The sequence below is a fragment of the Podarcis cretensis genome, assembly GCF_951804945.1.
Source record: "Podarcis cretensis genome assembly, chromosome: 6".
Lineage (NCBI taxonomy): Eukaryota > Metazoa > Chordata > Lepidosauria > Squamata > Lacertidae > Podarcis > Podarcis cretensis.
Genome location: NC_137175.1, coordinates 4,406,647 through 4,424,460, shown reverse-complemented (window position 1 = coordinate 4,424,460; position 17,814 = coordinate 4,406,647). Strand labels below are relative to the sequence as shown.

The window sequence follows — 17,814 nt, the reverse complement described above, 5'->3', positions numbered from 1 at the left end:
GCACCACTTTAGCTAATGGGGCCTCCCGCTGCCGCTGCGCTGCCAGAGCACGATTTCTGTTCTCATCCTGAAGCAAAGTTCTTAACCCAAGGTACTATTTCTGGGTTAGCGGAGTCTGTAACCTGAAGTGTATGTCACCCGAGGTACCACTGTATTCTCGGCTTACGTTCTCTTGGGACACATGTGGTTTACAGGCTGCCACAGAATTGGGCATGATCCGTTTGCCCCTCGCAGCCGCCAGAGCCTTGTGTTCCCCTGGCAGAGCCGACAAAAATGCCAGTCTCTGCCTTGCTCAGCTACTCTTGATTCCACCTCCTCTGATCCAAGAAAGGAACCATTTTTTACTTGATGGCTCCCCCTCCTGTCTGTCCGTCCGTCTGTCTGTCTGCCTGCCTGTCCTCTCTCTCTAACACACACACAAACACACATATCAGGTGCTGCTTGGCATGGCATAGAGGGGCTCCTGACCAGCTCTGCTCAGAGTGTGCTGCAGAAAGATGGAATTGGGGGGGGGGGAGAGAAACACCCACTCTCTCACCCAGGCACACATGTTCCAAGCCGAGTCACCAGTTGCTTCTGTTCTGCTGGCTGCACGGTGCCACTGCAACTGCGTAGAGGCTTGCTGGGGGGGGGCGCCTTCAGTTTGGCTGGAAGAGGAGGCGGCAAGCAGTGGGAGAGGAAGAGAGATTGGAGCTCCTGGCCTGTGCATTCGGAAGCCCCATGCTGCCCCCTCAGCGGGCAGAGCCTGGCGCTGCCTGAATGCTCCACATTTCCAGCATGCAGCTGGAAGAAGAGAGAAAGCTGCGTATCGAACAGGCGCTGGCGTGGCTGAGGAGAGAACTGGTAAGGTAAAGCCCAACTCCCTTTGTGCAGCTCCTCCCCAGGCAGAGAGGGGGAGAGACGTAAGGCTCCCTGGGCGCTTGGAAGAGCAGGCCAGCAGGCAGGAGTTTGGCAGGTGAAGCTTTTCAGAGCTGCTGGAATGCAAAAGGCTTCACCCGCAGGATTTGTGCCAGTCACCTAATACAGTGGTGCCTCGCAAGACGAAATTAATTCGTTCTGCGAGTTTTTTCGTCTAGCAAATTTTTTCATCTTGTGAAGCATGGCTATTAGCGGCTTAGCGGCTTAGCGGCTTAGCGGCAAGACGTTTTCGTCTTGCGAAGCAAACCCATAGGGAAATTCGTCTTGCGAAGCACCTCAAAAACGGAAAACTCTTTCGTCTAGCGAGTTTTTCGTCTTGCGAGGCATTCGTCTTGCGGGGCACCACTGTAACAACAACAACAACAACAACAACAACAATTTATTATTTATACCCCGCCCATCTGGCTGGGCTTCCCCAGCCACTCTGGGCGGCTCCCAATCAAGTGTTAAAAACAATACAGTGTTAAATATTAAAAACTTCCCTGAACAGGGCTGCCTTCAGATGTCTTTTAAAGATAGGATAGCTGCTTATTTCCTTCACATGTGAAGGGAGGGTGTTCCACAGGGTGGGCGCCACTACCGAGAAGGCCCTCTGTCTGGTTCCCTGTAACCTCACTTCTCGCAATGAGGGAACCGTCAGAAGGCCCTCAGCGCTGGACCTCAGTGTCCGGGCAGAATGATGGGGGTGGAGACGCTCCTTCAGGTATACTGGACCAAGGCCGTTTAGGGCTTTAAAGGTCAGCACCAACACTTTGAATTGTGCTCGGAAACGTACTGGGAGCCAGTGTAGGTCTTTCAAGACTGGTGTTATGTGGTCTTGGCGGTCACTCCCAGTCACCAGTCTAGCTGCCACATTCTGGATTAATTGCAGTTTCTGGGTCACCTTCAAAGGTAGCCCCACGTAGAGCGCATTGCAGTAGTCCAAATGTTGAAAAGGGGTGGGGTGCAGTGAGGAAGCTGCCAGGTATCCACAGAGCAAACCTTCTATTTCAGCTCTTGAGCTTCTCCAGGTGGCACAGAAGTTTGACCCTCCTTTTCTATACTGTTTGCAGAGCCACAGGTACCCTCCTAAGTGATTCCTTGCATTTGCCTTCCAACCTTTTCTGCGAGATGCTTTGTGCAACATAAGGATCTCATTTGATCCACACGACAGGTTAGTCCTTGAGATGGCAATTGACCCTACTGGCCTCTCAGTAAGCTGATTGGGGACTGCAGGCAAGAGAGAGAAAGAGAGAATCAGACTGCTTTGGCACGGAATTTATTTTGGAACGAAACCTTCTTGTGACATGCCAGTCACAACGGCTATGTTCTAACTCTGCTGGGAATCACAGAGTGCTCTTGCTTAAACTTCTCTAGGAAGGGAGTTCCCAATCCTGGGAGCAGCCACCAAGAAGGCCCTGTCCTCTAGGGCAGCTGGATGAAAGCCAGCTGGCTACTCCTGAATTTTAAGTGAGCAGGGACAGCGTTCTTCACACACCAGCTTATTCATCCCAGGGAGATCTGCTGGAACTTGTTCTTTCCATTTTCCTTTCTTCCATTTTCCAAGATGAGCAGTTGGCACTCCCTGCTCCGAAAGCCTGGCAGTCTTCAAAAGGTGGGCACTTTGCTTACCACTGCTGCAACCAGCTTTCCTGCTTCCCAGACGTGCCACGCTGTCAAATGCTGCCGCTGCCGCTCTGTGGGTGGTAGGCAAACAATTCCCTTGATTTTTAAACAAAACACCCTAGTGTGCCACCAACTTGGGTGGCTTTTAAAAGAGCATTTGAAAACCCATTGAGGATCAAGCTGTGAATGGCTACTGGCCATGATGGCTAGTACCTATCCCTACTGCCATAAGATGCCTGCCTCTAAATGCCATTTTCTGGAAACCGCAGAAGGGGAGAGTGACCTTCTTTCTGTAGGCCCTTAAAAGGTAAAGGGACCCAACTGTTAGGTCCCATCGCAGATGACTCTGGGGTTGCAGCGCTCATCTTGCTTTATTGGCCGAGGGAGCCAGCGTACAGCTTCCGGATCATATGGCCAGCATGACTAAGCAAACCAGAGCAGCGCACGGAAACGCCGTTTCCCTTCCCGCCGGAGCGGTACCTATTTATCTACTTGCACTTTGATGTGCTTTCGAACTGCTAGGTTGGCAGGAGCAGGAACAAAGCAACGGGAGCTCATCCTGTTGTGGAGATTCGAACCGCCAACCTTCTGATTGGTAAGTCCTAGGCTCTGTGGTTTAGATCACAGCACCACCCACATCCCTCTGTAGCCCCTTAGAGGGATGCAATTGAATAATGGATCTTTTCCCTTGCCCTAGGGAGGCATGCCTGGAGCCACCATTATTTTTAGGCAACAGGTGAAGACTTTTCCTCGCCAGGGGTTTTGGCACTTAACTTGGAAGAAAGAGGCATGAAACAAAAATGAACGTCTTATAAATGGAAAGAGAAAGAGAGGAGGAATTGGGAAGGGGGAAGAGGAAATAGCCAGAAAAATCACAAATTCTGGAAGCTGGCAAAAAAATGTGACTTACACCATGAGGGCAAGTGCACCCAGAGTGCTTGTTTCCCAGGCAGCAGACAGACTGAGTTTCTCTCTCTTGCTCAGCCGAGATGGAAAGGGTAAAGTTTCACTCCTTCCTCCTTAGTATTCATAGCTTTGCACAGCAGACCGAACACCCAGAGACTAACGCTGATCAAGGTTACTCAAAGGTCGAGATAGGATGATGAGCCGGATGGTGGGAGGAGGTGAATATCAGAGTGTTTCTGCTGTAAACTCGTTGGCACGGGGCTGATTTGTTTCTGAAATGGGAAGTGTCAGCACTTGGGCATGACAGGGAGCCATGTCTCCGATGATTTGGCCAATGCTGACATCACTCAGCAGGGAGGGAAAGTCACTTTGCGCATGCTCAATGACACTCTGCTTTAAGGTTACGTCACATTTCCAGGGCCTTGAAAGCACATTATCAATCTTAACACAGCCCTCAAATTATATCCAGTATGTGCCCCTTTAGAGAGAGCAATATTGCCTGACCCCCCCTCCTCTGGCAATCTGCACAGAATTTTGTTTATTGGTTGCCATCAATTTGATTTTAATTAATTTTTATAATGTAATGTTTTTAGAATCGTTGGATTATTTTGATTGTTGTTAGCCGCCCTGAGCCCAGCTTCAGCTGGGGAGGGCGGGATATAAATAAAATTTATTATTATTATTTCTTTGAATAAGGGAGACATTTGTCATTTCAGCTGCTGCCAAAATTGTTGTGGGGTTTGGGGGGAGGCAGCATTGCCATTTGGGATGGAACCTTTTCTGATTTTCTCTGAAATCTTGTTTGTTTCAACGTATCTTCGCCTTGCTATTCTGCTCACAATGAGCATCCATAGTTGCTTATAACAATATCACAGTTCACAAATAATACTCAGGCAGTAGCAAACTAATCTCCCAAGAACCTCCAAAACAAAACAAAACAAAACAAAATCACTGAGAAACTAGGAAGAAGGGGTGAAGCTGACCTCTCAGGGGAGGGAGAGAATTCCAGAGCCGACACAATGGCAGACCCTCCAAATGTCCCTATTTTCCAGGGACATCCCTAATATAGAGAAGCCGTCCCTGTTTCAGATTTGATCCCAGAATGTCCCCACTCCACGTGGGGCTGGCCTTGAGACTGACCCAGAAACTCCAGCGGGTGCAGAATGCTGCGGCGAGACTCCTTACGGGGTCCTCACTGCGGGATCACATTCATACCAACTGCACTGGCTACCGGTGGGGTACAGGATCAGGTTCAAGGTGCTGGTTGTAACCTTTAAAGCCCTATACAGCCTAGGACCCTCGTACCTACGGGACTGCCTCTCCTGGTATGTCCCATGGAGGACCTTATGGTCTTCAAACAAAAACATCTTGGAGGTCCTGGGCCACAGGGAGGTTAGGCTGGCCTTGACCAGAGCTAGGGCTTTTTCAGCCGTGGCCACGATCTGGTGGAACGCTCTGTCCCAAGAGACTAGGGCACTGCGGGACTTGACATTTTTCCGCAGGGACTGCAAGACGGAGCTGTTCCACCAGACCTTTGGCCAGGGCACAGTCTGAACCCCTCCTTTGGTAATCCTCACAGAACTCTAGCCCAATGGTTGCCATTAATTTAATTTTGAATGGATTTTAAAATGAATTGATTTTAGAATGCTGTGTTACTTTTATTGTTGTTTACTGCTCTGAGCCCGGCTTCAACTGGGGAGGGTGGGATATAAATAAATTATTATTATTATTATTATTATTATTATTATTATTATTATTATTATTATTTTATCCTTAGGATGTCCCTATTTTCATTGGAGAAATGTTGGAGGGTATGGAGTTATCCGACCCCCTGTCTGAAGGCAACCCTGTATAGGGAAGGGGTTTTTAAAAAAATGTTTAATGTTTTGTTATGTTTTTCTATATGTTGGAAGCTACCCAGAGTGGCTGGGGCAACCCGGTAAGATGTGTGGGGTATAAATAGTAAAATTATCATTATGGAATGGGACGTCCCTATTTTCATCGGAGAAACATTGGAGGGTTTGCAGTGGCGAAGAATGTCTGGCAAACGTTCGAACCTTCCTAATCTCCAAAGGAGATAAGATGCAGAGTGCAGGCAGGATCATAAGATACTGGAAAAGATACTTAGCCCTCAAGCGCTTTCCTAACTCCAGTTTATTAGTGATTTGATTTAATTGATATTCCACCTTTCCTCTAAGGAGTTCAGGCGGCATGCAAACATGGTTCTCCTCTCCCATTTTTTATTCTTACAACCACCCTTTGAGGTAGGTTAGGCTGAGGCAATGGCTGGTCCAAGCTCACCCAGAGAACTTCCTGGCTGAGTGGCAATTTGAACCCTGGCACTCTAACTACTACACCACACTGCCTCTCCACTTTACCTTAGCACACCCAGCAGTACTGCTCTAAGGTATATCGGAAAGGAAGTCACCTGCTGTACTGCAAATATGGCCATCAATCCCATGCCTAAATCCTCCAGTGTCATCAGCTAGGATGCTTTTAACACTGGCAGGCCAAGAAACTCATTAACCAGAGAGTCAAATTCGTTCCAATGTGACGTAACAGGTATCTTTGCATTTAACACGCAGGATTATTATTTTAATGCAAATTGCCTTAGCTCTGGGTTGGGGAGCACAGATCACAGGGAATTTCCTCCCAATGCAAAATGAGCATCACAGGGAAAAGTTTCCTCAGAGCTGCAGCAGGGAAGGGTTGAATCCTCCCTTCCATGCCTGCTGTGATGCTGATAAAAACTTACTTCACCCTCTGATGCTATTTGCATTTTTGAAACTCAGGGCCGTCTTTACCCAGGGATGCAAGGGATATGGGGCACCCAGGTGCCAAATTCTGGGGGGCACCAGGTGCCCACCACTGAAACCGCCTAAGCTCTTAACTATCTACCTGTTATGAAATAATAAATAATTTTGATCGAGCTAGAAAAGCAAAATATATACCCAGGTATTACCAAAATGTATACCTACTGTTTCACTAAAGGACTTTTGACTTTGTGCGCTCATTTAGCAAAGACATGCTAAGACAAGCGGTGGCGCTTGTCATTCACAACAGCGGCGCTTGTCATTCTCAACGGCGCTGGGGCTAAACTAAATTTGGGGGCGCTGGGTGGATCTTTGCACCCCGGCGGCACATATGCTAAAGACTCGCCTGTTGAAACTAGTCCAGTTAAATGCAAAGATGCATTTAACATTGTGCCAAGTTTGTTCCTGAGACCCAAGAGAACATTAAGCATTCCCACATAAGGCTTCCCAGTAACTCTGTAGTGTAGACCACTCTTACGATCTTCACATTTTAGGTGCAGGATTGAGAATGTGGTTTCACTTTGACCATGTGTGGCCTAATCCTTTGCCTGTTTAAAAGGTAAAGGTACCCCTGCCCGTACGGGCCAGTCTTGACAGACTCTGGGGTTGTGCGCCCATCTCACTTAAGAGGCCAGGGGCCAGCGCTGTCCGGAGACACTTCCGGGTCACGTGGCCAGCGTGACATCGCTGCTCTGGCCAGAGCCAGAGCCAGAGCCAGAGCCGCACACGGAAACGCCGTTTACCTTCCCGCTGGTAAGCGGTCCCTATTTATCTACTTGCACCCGGAGGTACTTTCGAACTGCTAGGTTGGCAGGCGCTGGGACCGAGCAGCAGGAGTGCACCCCGCCGCAGGGATTCGAACCGCCGACCTTTCGATCGGCAAGTCCTAGGCGCTGAGGCTTTAACCCACAGCGCCACCTGCGTCCCCCTATTTTGCCTGTTTACTCAGAAGGAAACCCTGCAATGTTCCACAGGGCTTACTCCCAAGTACACATGCAAAGAGCTGCAGGTAAGATGTGACTGGGAGACCTCCCGCCAAACATTTGTCGAAGCTACCATGCTACAGAGTCACTCAAATAGTTCTCCCTTTCTTGCTTGTTTCCTCTTCTAGTTAGAAATGCAACTCCAGGACCAAGAGCTGCTGGAGAAGTTGTTGCAGCTGCACAGCACCTTACGGGAGCTGAAAGCAGAGTGTGCAGACTGGGAGAGCTCCGATCCAAACAGGGATGTGTTTGGGGCCAGAGCCCGCTCGAGTTCGGAGGACATGGGAGCCCCAGTCCTGTCAAGAAGGTCCCTCAGACTCAGAGTGAACAGGAGAAACTCCCTCCCATGACAAATCAAGGGTGGATGCAAGGGCAGGTGGTCATTGGTCAGTGCAAACAGCTTCTTTGGCATTCCAGTGAAAAGTTTCCGGACTGTCTTGGTGCATTCAGAGGTGGAGAACATTGTGTTAGTTTTCCTGATCATAATGCTAGAGCTTATGTCCTGTTTTCTGATGTTCCTGCAACACCTGGTGGCATTATGAAATGGTGGCTTCTTGACCGATATAGTACCAGCATCTCGCACTAAATTTCATTCACACCAGTGGAACAACAAGGAACATTACTGGGGAACTTTGTTACCCTCCCACACTTTCTGCACTTGCATTCTTCTGTTCCTCTATGAAAACAGCAGGAAAGAACTACGTATATGCTGGAATACTGCCCCAAATTTCATCACTTTACTCCTGACATTTACTGGGCGAAGGATGCTGCAAATTGACTTTTTTCCTGCAATCAAATAACATGGAAATGAACACTAAACATGTACTACATGCTGTTTGTTTTACCAAATGTGGCTTCTATGTTGTGTGAAAGCTCAAATATATTGCAGAAATTAACCGCAGTTAAGGAAACATCGGGGAAACAGAATAAACTGCAGCTTGTGTGTGCCAGCTCAACTCTTAAATATGAAAGAGGGGGAAAATCAAAATATAATTCTGTGACCGGGAAGCAGAATATATTACTGTTCAAATCAAGTGTTTGCATAATTAAGATATGTGTGCTTGCATTATGTCATGATTCTGCAGTCATGACTTGGCTTTTCAAATGATTCATCTTTGCATTTTTTTTGCAGGGTGGCAGGAGGTGGGAGATGATGCCATTGCAGGCAGATGGAGGAAATCCTAAACTGTTTCAACCTCAGCCCCACCAGCAATGGCACCAACATTGATAGTTATATAGTGCCAAAAATTACTGGGTCCCTACAGTTACATTTTTAAAAAAATATATACCGTAATTCATAGCCTCTGTAAACCAGTTTTTTTTTCAATCTTCAAATCCAGATATTACAAGTTCATTAATAAATTACAAGTTCATTAATAAATTAATCATAAATTACAAGTTCATTAATAAATTAATAAATGTCAGTAATGGTTGTTCTCTAATTAAACAAGTTAACTTTGCCATTAGCCATTCCTCTAGGCTTTCCAACTTTGTGCATATAGCAATCTCACCGCTGCCATCATAAATTGGAGTAATCTCCCATCATCCTTTTCCAGTTGTGTATCCATTAACCCTGAAAGAAAGAGTTCTGGCTTCAATTGAATATTAACTTTTAAAATTTGCTGTATCAATGTATGTACATGCATCCAATATTTTTTAGCCTTTTCACATGTCTGCCAAGCATTATAAAATACAGTGGTACCTCAGGTTACATACGCTTCAGGTTACATACGCTTCAGGTTACAGAGTCCGCTAACCCAGAAATAGTCCCTCGGGTTAAGAACTTTGCTTCAGGAGGAGAACAGAAATCGCACGGCGGCAGCGGGAGGTCCCATTAGCTAAAGTGGTGCTTCAGGTTAAGAACAGTTTCAGGTTAGGAACAGACCTCCGGAACGAATTAAGTACTTAACCCGAGGTACCACTGTTTCCCTTCGTGTTCTTGGCATTTCCAGCAAACATTTGAAACACCTTTATACATTCTGAATAGTTTCTCAGGTTGGATCTTAATGAGTGAATACTATACTTAGCTGCAAGGCAGAGAACCCAAAGTATTTATTGGCCTCGCTGATGTGGTCCAAAGGAAAGCAGCGCAATAGGTTTGGCACCAGCCTGGCTGCAGGAGTTGCTCGAAAGAGGCACACAAGGCACCCTCCAACTGCCTTAGGGACTCCATTCTGTATTTCTGTAGGGTTTACTCCTTAGCCTTTTATTCTCCCAAAGATGTCCTGCAAGGCAGCAGAGATTTAGGATCAGAGTTTTCCTTCTCCTATATGGGCTGCCATGCCAGGTTGATGAGCCCCATCTGCACCATAATAGTGTATTACTGGTAGATAGATTTAGACTAGGATATGCACAGATCTAGGGATGTATGGAAGTGAGAGCTGACCATAAAGAAGGCTGATCGCCGAAGAATGGATGCTTTTGAATTATGGTGCTGGAGGAGACTCTGGAGAGTCCCATGGACTGCAAGAAGATCAAACCTCTCCATTCTGAAGGAACTCAGCCCTGAGTGCTCACTGGAAGGACAGATCCTGAAGCTGAGACTCCAATACTTTGGCCACCTCGTGAGAAGAGAAGACTCCCTGGAAAAGACCCTGATGTTGGGGAAGATGGAGGGCACAAGGAGAAGGGGAAGACAGAGGACGAGATGGTTGGACAGTGTTCTCGAAGCTACCAGCATGAGTTTGACCAAACTGCGGGAGGCAGTGGAAGACAGGAGGGCTGGCGTGCTCTGGTCCAGGGGGTCACGAAGAGTCGGACACGACTAAACGACTCAACAACAACAACATCCACAGATCATTCTGCTCTATTAGTTGTTCTGCTATGCCTCTCCAATGTTGCTGCATTTTTGCTCTCTGGAGGGGCACCCCTGCACTACAGCACAATGAAAGCAAGACAAAAATAAGTCAACCTGGAACATTTGAAGAACAGAAAGTTACAGGATTTCAGCGGGATGTTACAGGGCATGCATCAACTGGAAACACAGCAGCTTGTCTGTGCCGAAACTTTCTGAGTCTAAACAGTGTTGAAAGCAGGGTTGTGTATAACTGCCCTAATCCCATCAGGAGACAAATGCACAATAAAAGGGACATCTGGAGGAACCCTATCTGTTGTGGTGGTGGTAGGGAATACACACATAAAACTGGGTATCAGAAGGATGGGACAGAATCACTCCACCCTGAAACATTTTGTTGCAGATCCCATTTTTGACTTCTAAATCCACAACCATAACAGCAGAAATGTTTATAGAAGGAAACATACTGATATTGCTGAACCCCCAACTTCCATCAGCCACAGCAAGCATGGCCAATGACCAGGGATGATGGGAGTTGTAGTTCAGCAACACTGGGAGTGGGGGGCAAATGCCCTGCTCGTCTGCTGCACCCCAACAGCTTCCACACATCTCTTGGGGCTGGCTGTCACAAACGTCCACCACTACTACTGAGCATCACTCACCAACAGGGGCATAGCATGGGTTGCTGGTTCCCGGCGCAGGGCAAATGTTGCACCCCCCTGGTGGACTGGGCATCTGGGGTGGGGGCCGTGCAGGAAACCTGCACAGAGGGCGAATGGAGCCCACCTCCAACTGGCTCCTCACCAGCTGCCTCCATCCATCCACCTGCTCACTATACTAACCCACCCGCTGCTGCGCCTCCCTCAGCTGCCAGGGCTCTGTGCCTGTCGTGGGGGCGCCTGCTTTTACCCGCTTTAAAATGTGTGCCAGGGGCCAGGGCCCCGCCGCTGTCGCTATTCCTTTATCTCACCAGTAACCAAAAGAATGGTCCATATTTGTCAGTTGAAAATTCTTGTTACCAACAATATGACACAGAGAACTATAGAAGAGCTATACAACTTTTAGAAGACATCTGAAGGCAGCCCTGTACCTGGAAGTTTTTAATGTTTGGTGTTTTACTATGTTTTATATGTCCTGAACGCCAAAGAATTGATGCTTTTGAATTCTGGTGCTGGAGGAGACTCTTGAGAGTCCCACGGACTGCAAGAAGATCAAACCTCTCCATTCTGAAGGAAATCAGCCCTGAGTGCTCACTGGAAGGTCAGATCCTGAAGCTGAGGCTCCAAGACTTTGGCCACCTCATGAGAAGAGAAGACTCCCTGGAAAAGACCCTGATGTTGGGAAAGATGGAGGGCACAAGGAGAAGGGGACGACAGAGAATGAGATGGTTGGATAGTGTTCTCGAAGCTACCAGCATGTGTTTGACCAAACTGCAGGAGGCAGTGGAAGACAGGAGTGCCTGGCGTGATCTGGTCCATGGGGTCACAAAGAGTCGGACACAACTAAATGACTAAACAACAACAAAAGCTGTCCAGAGTGGCTTGGGAAACCCAGCCAGGTGGGCAGGGTGTAAATAAAATAACAGTAATAGTAATATCCCACCCACCTAGCTGGGTTTCCCCAGCCACTCTGGACAGCTTTTGTTGTTGTTTAGTCATTTAGTCCTCCTCCTCCTCCTCCTTTTCTTCTTCTTCTTCTCCTCCTCCTCCTCCTCCTCCTCCTCCTCCTCCTCCTCTCCAGTACTCTATTTGAACAGCAATTTTGGATCACAACTAGAATGGTCCTCAGTATCATTTTGCAAAGGTATTTTTTTAATTTGCAAAATATGGATATTTTGATACTATGCTATACTACACTGAAATGTTTAGATGTTTCCTTGATGGTCTTTGAATCTTCCTGCCATGCTTGCCATCCTCTCTTGCCACACTAGTGTGGAGCATCACACCCTTTGAGAACCTCTCTCTAACCACAACACTACACTTCTCTCTCTCTCTCCCCCCATTCTAATTTGCTGGAGAGCAGCCCAGGCAAAGGCCTGTTTTATAAACCCCTCAACGATAGTTTTATTGCTTGCTGACTGCCCTCTCTTCACAAACAGGCAGCCGCCTCTAGAAGCTTTCCAACCCCTCCTCTGGGAATCTGCTCATATTGCAAGCTCTGGGAGTAAATAAACAGGCTGGTGTTATTTTGGAAGCTTGCCAAGATCGGGGCGCGGGGGGGGGGGAGAGAGAGAGCGCAAACTCTCCTCAGCAAAGCACATAAAGCACATGGTTCTGAGGGGTTTTACAGGCAACCAGGGTGCTGTTTTCAGCCCACCTGAGCACACCAGGATTTCCCTTGTTGCTAGGCAGCAGTGTCTTCCAGCTGCTCTAAAACCTGAAATTACAGAGGCAATGGCAAGTCATCATTTAGCTGGGGTCTTTAAGATGCCACGTACGGTCCCTGAAGACAGGTGGCGCTTTCTGCAGTTATATTTCGCAATATGCCATTGACACAGTAATGAGAAGAAGAAGAAGAAGAAGAGTTTGGATTTGATATCCCGCCTTTCACTTCCTTTAAGGAGTCTCAAAGCAGCTAACATTCTCCTTTTCCCTTCCTCTCCCACAACAAACACTCTGTGAGGTGAGTGGGGCTGAGAGACTTCAGAGAAGTGTGACTAGCCCAAGGTCACCCAGCAGCTGCATGTGGAGGAACAGGGAAGCGAACCCAGTTCCCCAGATTACGAGACTACCGACCGCTCTTAACCACTACACCACGCTGGCAGCACATTAGTGCTGGATTTATGTTGATCTGTCTGCACATTATTCTGCTCTGCTGAGTGTTCTATGAGGCTTCCCCAATGTTACCACATTACAGTGGTGCCCCGCAAGACGAACGCCTCGCAAGACGGAAAACCCGCTAGACGAAAGGGTTTTCCGTTTTGGAGGCGCTTCGCAAAACGAATTTCCCTATGGGCTTGCTTCGCAAGACGAAATGTCTTGCGAGTTCCTGCGGTTTTCCCCCCTTTTCCTAAGCCCTAAGCCGCTTATCAGCTGATCCGCTGATAAGCCGCTTAACAGCTGATCCGCTAAAAGCCGCTAAAACGCTAATAGCGCTAATCCGCTAAAATGTCAATGGTCTTGCTTCGCAAGACGAAAAAACCGCTATACGAAGAGCCTCACGGAACGGATTAATTTCTTTTTTTAAAAAAAGATATTTATTAGAATTTCCAATTTAATACAAAAAACCAATACACAAAAGATTACAAAAATACACAATTAAGAAAAAAGAAAAAACAAAACAAATGATTTCCATTACTTATTCCATTACCTTAATTCCCAGACCTCCTCTCACCTCCCCTTTTTGTATTCCAGTTCAAATTCTTAACTCAGCAAATCCTTATTATAACTTATTATTACTTATTTAACTTATTGCTCATCCTTTGCATTACAGCTGGTAACCACTTAATTTCTGTCCAACATCATTTCAACATTCCTTAATTTTACAATATTTCTGCAAATAATCTTTAAACTTCTTCCAGTCTTCTTCCACCGCCTCTTTTCCCTGGTCTCGGATTCTGCCGGTCATTTCTGCCAGTCCCATATAGTCGATACGGAACGGATTAATTTCGTCTTGCGAGGCACCACTGAATTGCCATCTGGAATAGAAACACAGAACTGTAGAGCTGCGAGGGATCCTAGGGTTCATCTAGTCCAACCCCCTGCCATGCACTCTCTCAACACAATAGCGCAACAAAAGCAAGCCAACAAACTCTGGGTTGTATTTAAAAGAGTGCTTTGGGAAAGCAGAACAACTTTGCCTTGCACGACATGAGTTTCCTCCCATCTCCAACCTCCACATGCCATTTAAATCTGTTTGGGATCCTCTTCTTAACTTCTTTGCTGTAACTAATTCAGAGATACAGCAGAATTAACTTCCCCCAGTAGAGACTGATTAGGACAGGCTTCCTCAACCTCGGTCCTCCAGATGTTTTGAGACTACAATTCCTGTTGAGTTGAATAGGATCCAAATTGCAGCAGTCTGATTGGTCCTAGAACAATAGGATCCAGAATGCAGCAGTCTAATTGGTTCGCAGGAGCCACCCAATCCAACTCCAGGTGGAAGTGGATCTGCAACCTGATTGGCCTACAGGAGAATCCTGGAATTAGCCAGTCATGTGGGGCCCATTCTGTAAATAATGTACCGTATTTTTCGCTCTATAAGACGCACCAGACCACAAGACGCACCTAGTTTTTGGAGGAGGAAAACAAGAAAAAAAATATTCTGAATCTCAGAAGCCAGAACAGCAAGAGGGATCACTGCACAGTGAAAGCAGCAATCCCTCTTGCTGTTCTGGCTTCTGGGATAGTTGCGCAGCCTGCATTCGCTCCATAAGGCGCACACACATTTCCCCTTACTTTTTAGGAGGGAAAAAGTGAGTCTTCTAGAGCAAAAAATACGGATATAAAGCAGACATTTCGGGGGAACTGTCATTCCTCCTCACTACTATGAGCTGAACAAAATCCACACTTGACTCCGGGTGTATTTCAGTTCCCATCATCCTTGACCACTGGTCCTGCTAGCTAGGGATCATGGGAGTTATAGGCCAAAAACATCTGGAGGGCCGAGGTTGAGGAAGCCTGGATTAGGAGGCAAGACCTGGGTGGTGAATTGTGCATTTTGTGCAGAGATGCAACGGGCACATGAGGCTCATAGGAGATTTTATTTTAAAGTTATCCCTCACGGTGCATTAGGATTATACTAGTGTATCCAGACACACAGTGTGGAAATGACTGAGATAATCTTCTGTTTACATCCTGCTAATATGGTATATAGCTCTTCTATGCTACAACTTTGCTTTCCCTGAAAATACAGCACCACCTGCTGTCCAGATGTGATTATTATTATTTTTTTAAAATAATATTTATTAGCTTTTCAACCAGAAAAGTTACAAAAATAGTAAAAATACAAAAAATACAAACACCAGAAAAGAAAAAAAGCAAAAGGAATAAAAACAGTTAAAGATAGATCCCTCTTTCTGTTGTCTTACCACTCATTTACTTATTTTCATGACTTCCTCACACCTCCCTTTTTTGTATTCCAGTTAATAGTTGGTTCAGCAAATCCATACCCTCTTTGTTTACTCTTAGTTCTTTATCTTCACATATTATAACTTCAAATTTTCATCTAACATCAAACCAATTTTACATATTCCTATTTTGCCTTATTGCTAAAACCATTTCGTTTCATTCCAACATCATTAACATTCAATAATTTTACAGTGTTTCTGTAAGTAATCTTTAAATTTCTTCCAGTCTTCTGTCCAGATGTGATTAGTTCACTTTTGCAGTGTCCTGGGTAGGGGACTGAGGATCAAATTTATAGAGCACAGTTCTATAAAGACTATATGGGTGTCGCAGTTGAGCCCTGTCTGGACTCAGAAGTGCCAATTCTAATTAGGTCAGCCTACAGCTAACTCAAGGGACGCGGGTGGCGCTGTGGGTAAAGGCCTCAGCGCCTAGGGCTTGCCGATCGAAAGGTCGGCGGTTCGAATCCCTGCGGCGGGGTGCGCTCCCGCTGCTCGGTCCCAGCGCCTGCCAACCTAGCAGTTCGAAAGCACCTCCGGGTGCAAGTAGATAAATAGGGACCGCTTACCAGCGGGAAGGTAAACGGCGTTTCCGTGTGCGGCTCTGGCTCGCCAGAGCAGCGATGTCACGCTGGCCACGTGACCCGGAAGTGTCTCCGGACAGCGCTGGCCCCTGGCCTCTTGAGTGAGATGGGCGCACAACCCCAGAGTCTGTCAAGACTGGCCCGTACGGGCAGGGGTACCTTTACCTTTACCTTTACAGCTAACTCATCAGACAATGAAGAGTTAGGAAAACTGCTTAACAGTTATATGCACATGTCACAAGCTGAACAAGGTAGTTCATTTAGTAGTTAATTTAGTCCGGCAAAATATTTTTTTTAAGTTACGAAAATAATGAAATATTAACACCCACCTTAAAATACACAAGGAAGCAGTCCAAATAAAACTTTTGCAGAATGGGCCTTTTCTGTGGTGACCCCTCGCTTCTGGAATGCTTTCCTCAGGCAAGTTTGTTGGGTGCCTGTTAGTTATCTTTAAGACACCAGGTAAAAACCATTCCTCTTCTCTCAGACCTTTGGTGAATTATTGGGAAATTTTTAATGTTTTACGTGCTGTAAGCCGCCCAGAGTGGCTGGGGAAACCCAGCCAGATGGGCGGGGTATAAATAATAAAATTATTATTAATAATCATAATCATCATCATTTAAACTTTGTGGGGGGTACCATGGGTGTAGCCTAGAGGGGGGGCAGCTGCCCCCAAATCCTCAAAAGGAATTGACATAAAAAATACTCAATTAACTGAGGTTCTGCCCCTCCCCCAGCAAAAGCTGCTCATCGTAATGTCCTCTTTGGGGGGGGGGATTTTTACCTGTGATCTCCCTGCAAAAACAACTTTTTGGGTGATCTATGGGGGTGTACTGCTTTTGTCATTGCTATGTGATGTATTTTTGTGTTTTTATATTGTAATATTTTTTAAAAAATAATATTTATTAAAGTTTTAAATGTTACAAAAGGAGAAAGAGATAGTTCCAAGTTAAACAAAAACTTAACACATCACAATAAAGAAATAAGAGAATAGAAAAAAAAATATTATAAAAAAATATTATAAAAAACAGAAAAACAGAAAAATAGAGACAATTAAAAAACACAACCTTCCCATAACTTATCTTTCATTTACTTGTTTCCTTGACCTCCTCGCACCTCCCTTTTTTTTGTATTCTAGTTCGATTAGCTATTTCAGCAAATCCTTTCCATCTTTCCCAATTTTTATCCTATAATTTATCTTAATATAATGTAACTTTACCTTTCCTCCTTTCATCCATTAACAATCTATTTTTACTTAATCCTTTATAATATTTCCGCTAAAGCCACATAACTTCATTCCAGCCTCCTTCTAACATTCCTTAATTTTACAATATTTCTATAAATAATTTTTTCTTCCAATCTTCTTCCACCGACTCTTCTCCCTGGTCTCGGATTCTGCCAGTCATTTCTGCCAGTTCCATATAGTCCATCACCTTCATCTGCCATTCTTCCCGGGTGGGTACATCTTGTGTCTTCCAGTACTTTGCAATAAGTATTCTTGCTACTATTGTAGCATACATAAAGAAAGTTCTATCCTTCTTTGGCACCAATTGGCCAACCATGCCCAGGAGAAAGGCATTTTCATTTCATTGTAGATCATTTCCCAGAAAATCTTAATCCTTGGGCATGTCCACCAAAGGTGAAAGAATGTGCCTTCAGTCTCTTTACATTTCCAACATTTATTATTGGGCAAATGGTAAATTTTTGCAAGCTTGACTGGTGTCATGTACCACCTGTAAATCATTTTCATTATATTCTCTCTTAAGGCATTACATGCCGTAAATTTCATACCTGTGGTCCATAACTGTTCCCAGTCAGCCATCATAATATTATGTCCAACATCTTGTGCCCATTTAGTCATAGCTGATTTCACCATTTCATCCTGAGTGTTCCATTTCAACAGCAAGTTATACATTCTTGACAAGTTCTTACTTTTGGGATCTAACAGCTCTATTTCCAATTTTTATTTTTCCACCTGGAAGCCAGTTTTGTTTGTCCAGATTATATGCCTCCATTATTTGATAATAATGGACCCAATCCCGCACTCTATTTTTTAGTTTTTCAAAACTCTGTAGTTTTAATCTATCTCCCTCTTGTTCCAGAATTTCCCAATATTTCGGCCATTTGGCCTCCATATTGAGCTTTT

At 45.7% G+C, this 17,814-nt stretch overlaps 1 protein-coding gene across 1 annotated transcript; it reads left to right on the top strand.

Annotated features, from left to right (window-relative positions):
* Window positions 1-508: 508 nt before the first annotated feature.
* Window positions 509-8,199, top strand: LOC307218011 (uncharacterized protein C20orf202). The gene is made up of 2 exons (XM_079980164.1): window positions 509-843; window positions 7,354-8,199. The coding sequence occupies exons 1-2, from the start codon at window positions 760-762 to the stop codon at window positions 7,573-7,575; spliced, it is 306 nt and encodes a 101-aa protein (XP_079836290.1). The 5' UTR covers window positions 509-759; the 3' UTR covers window positions 7,576-8,199.
* The last annotated feature ends 9,615 nt before the right edge of the window (window positions 8,200-17,814 follow it).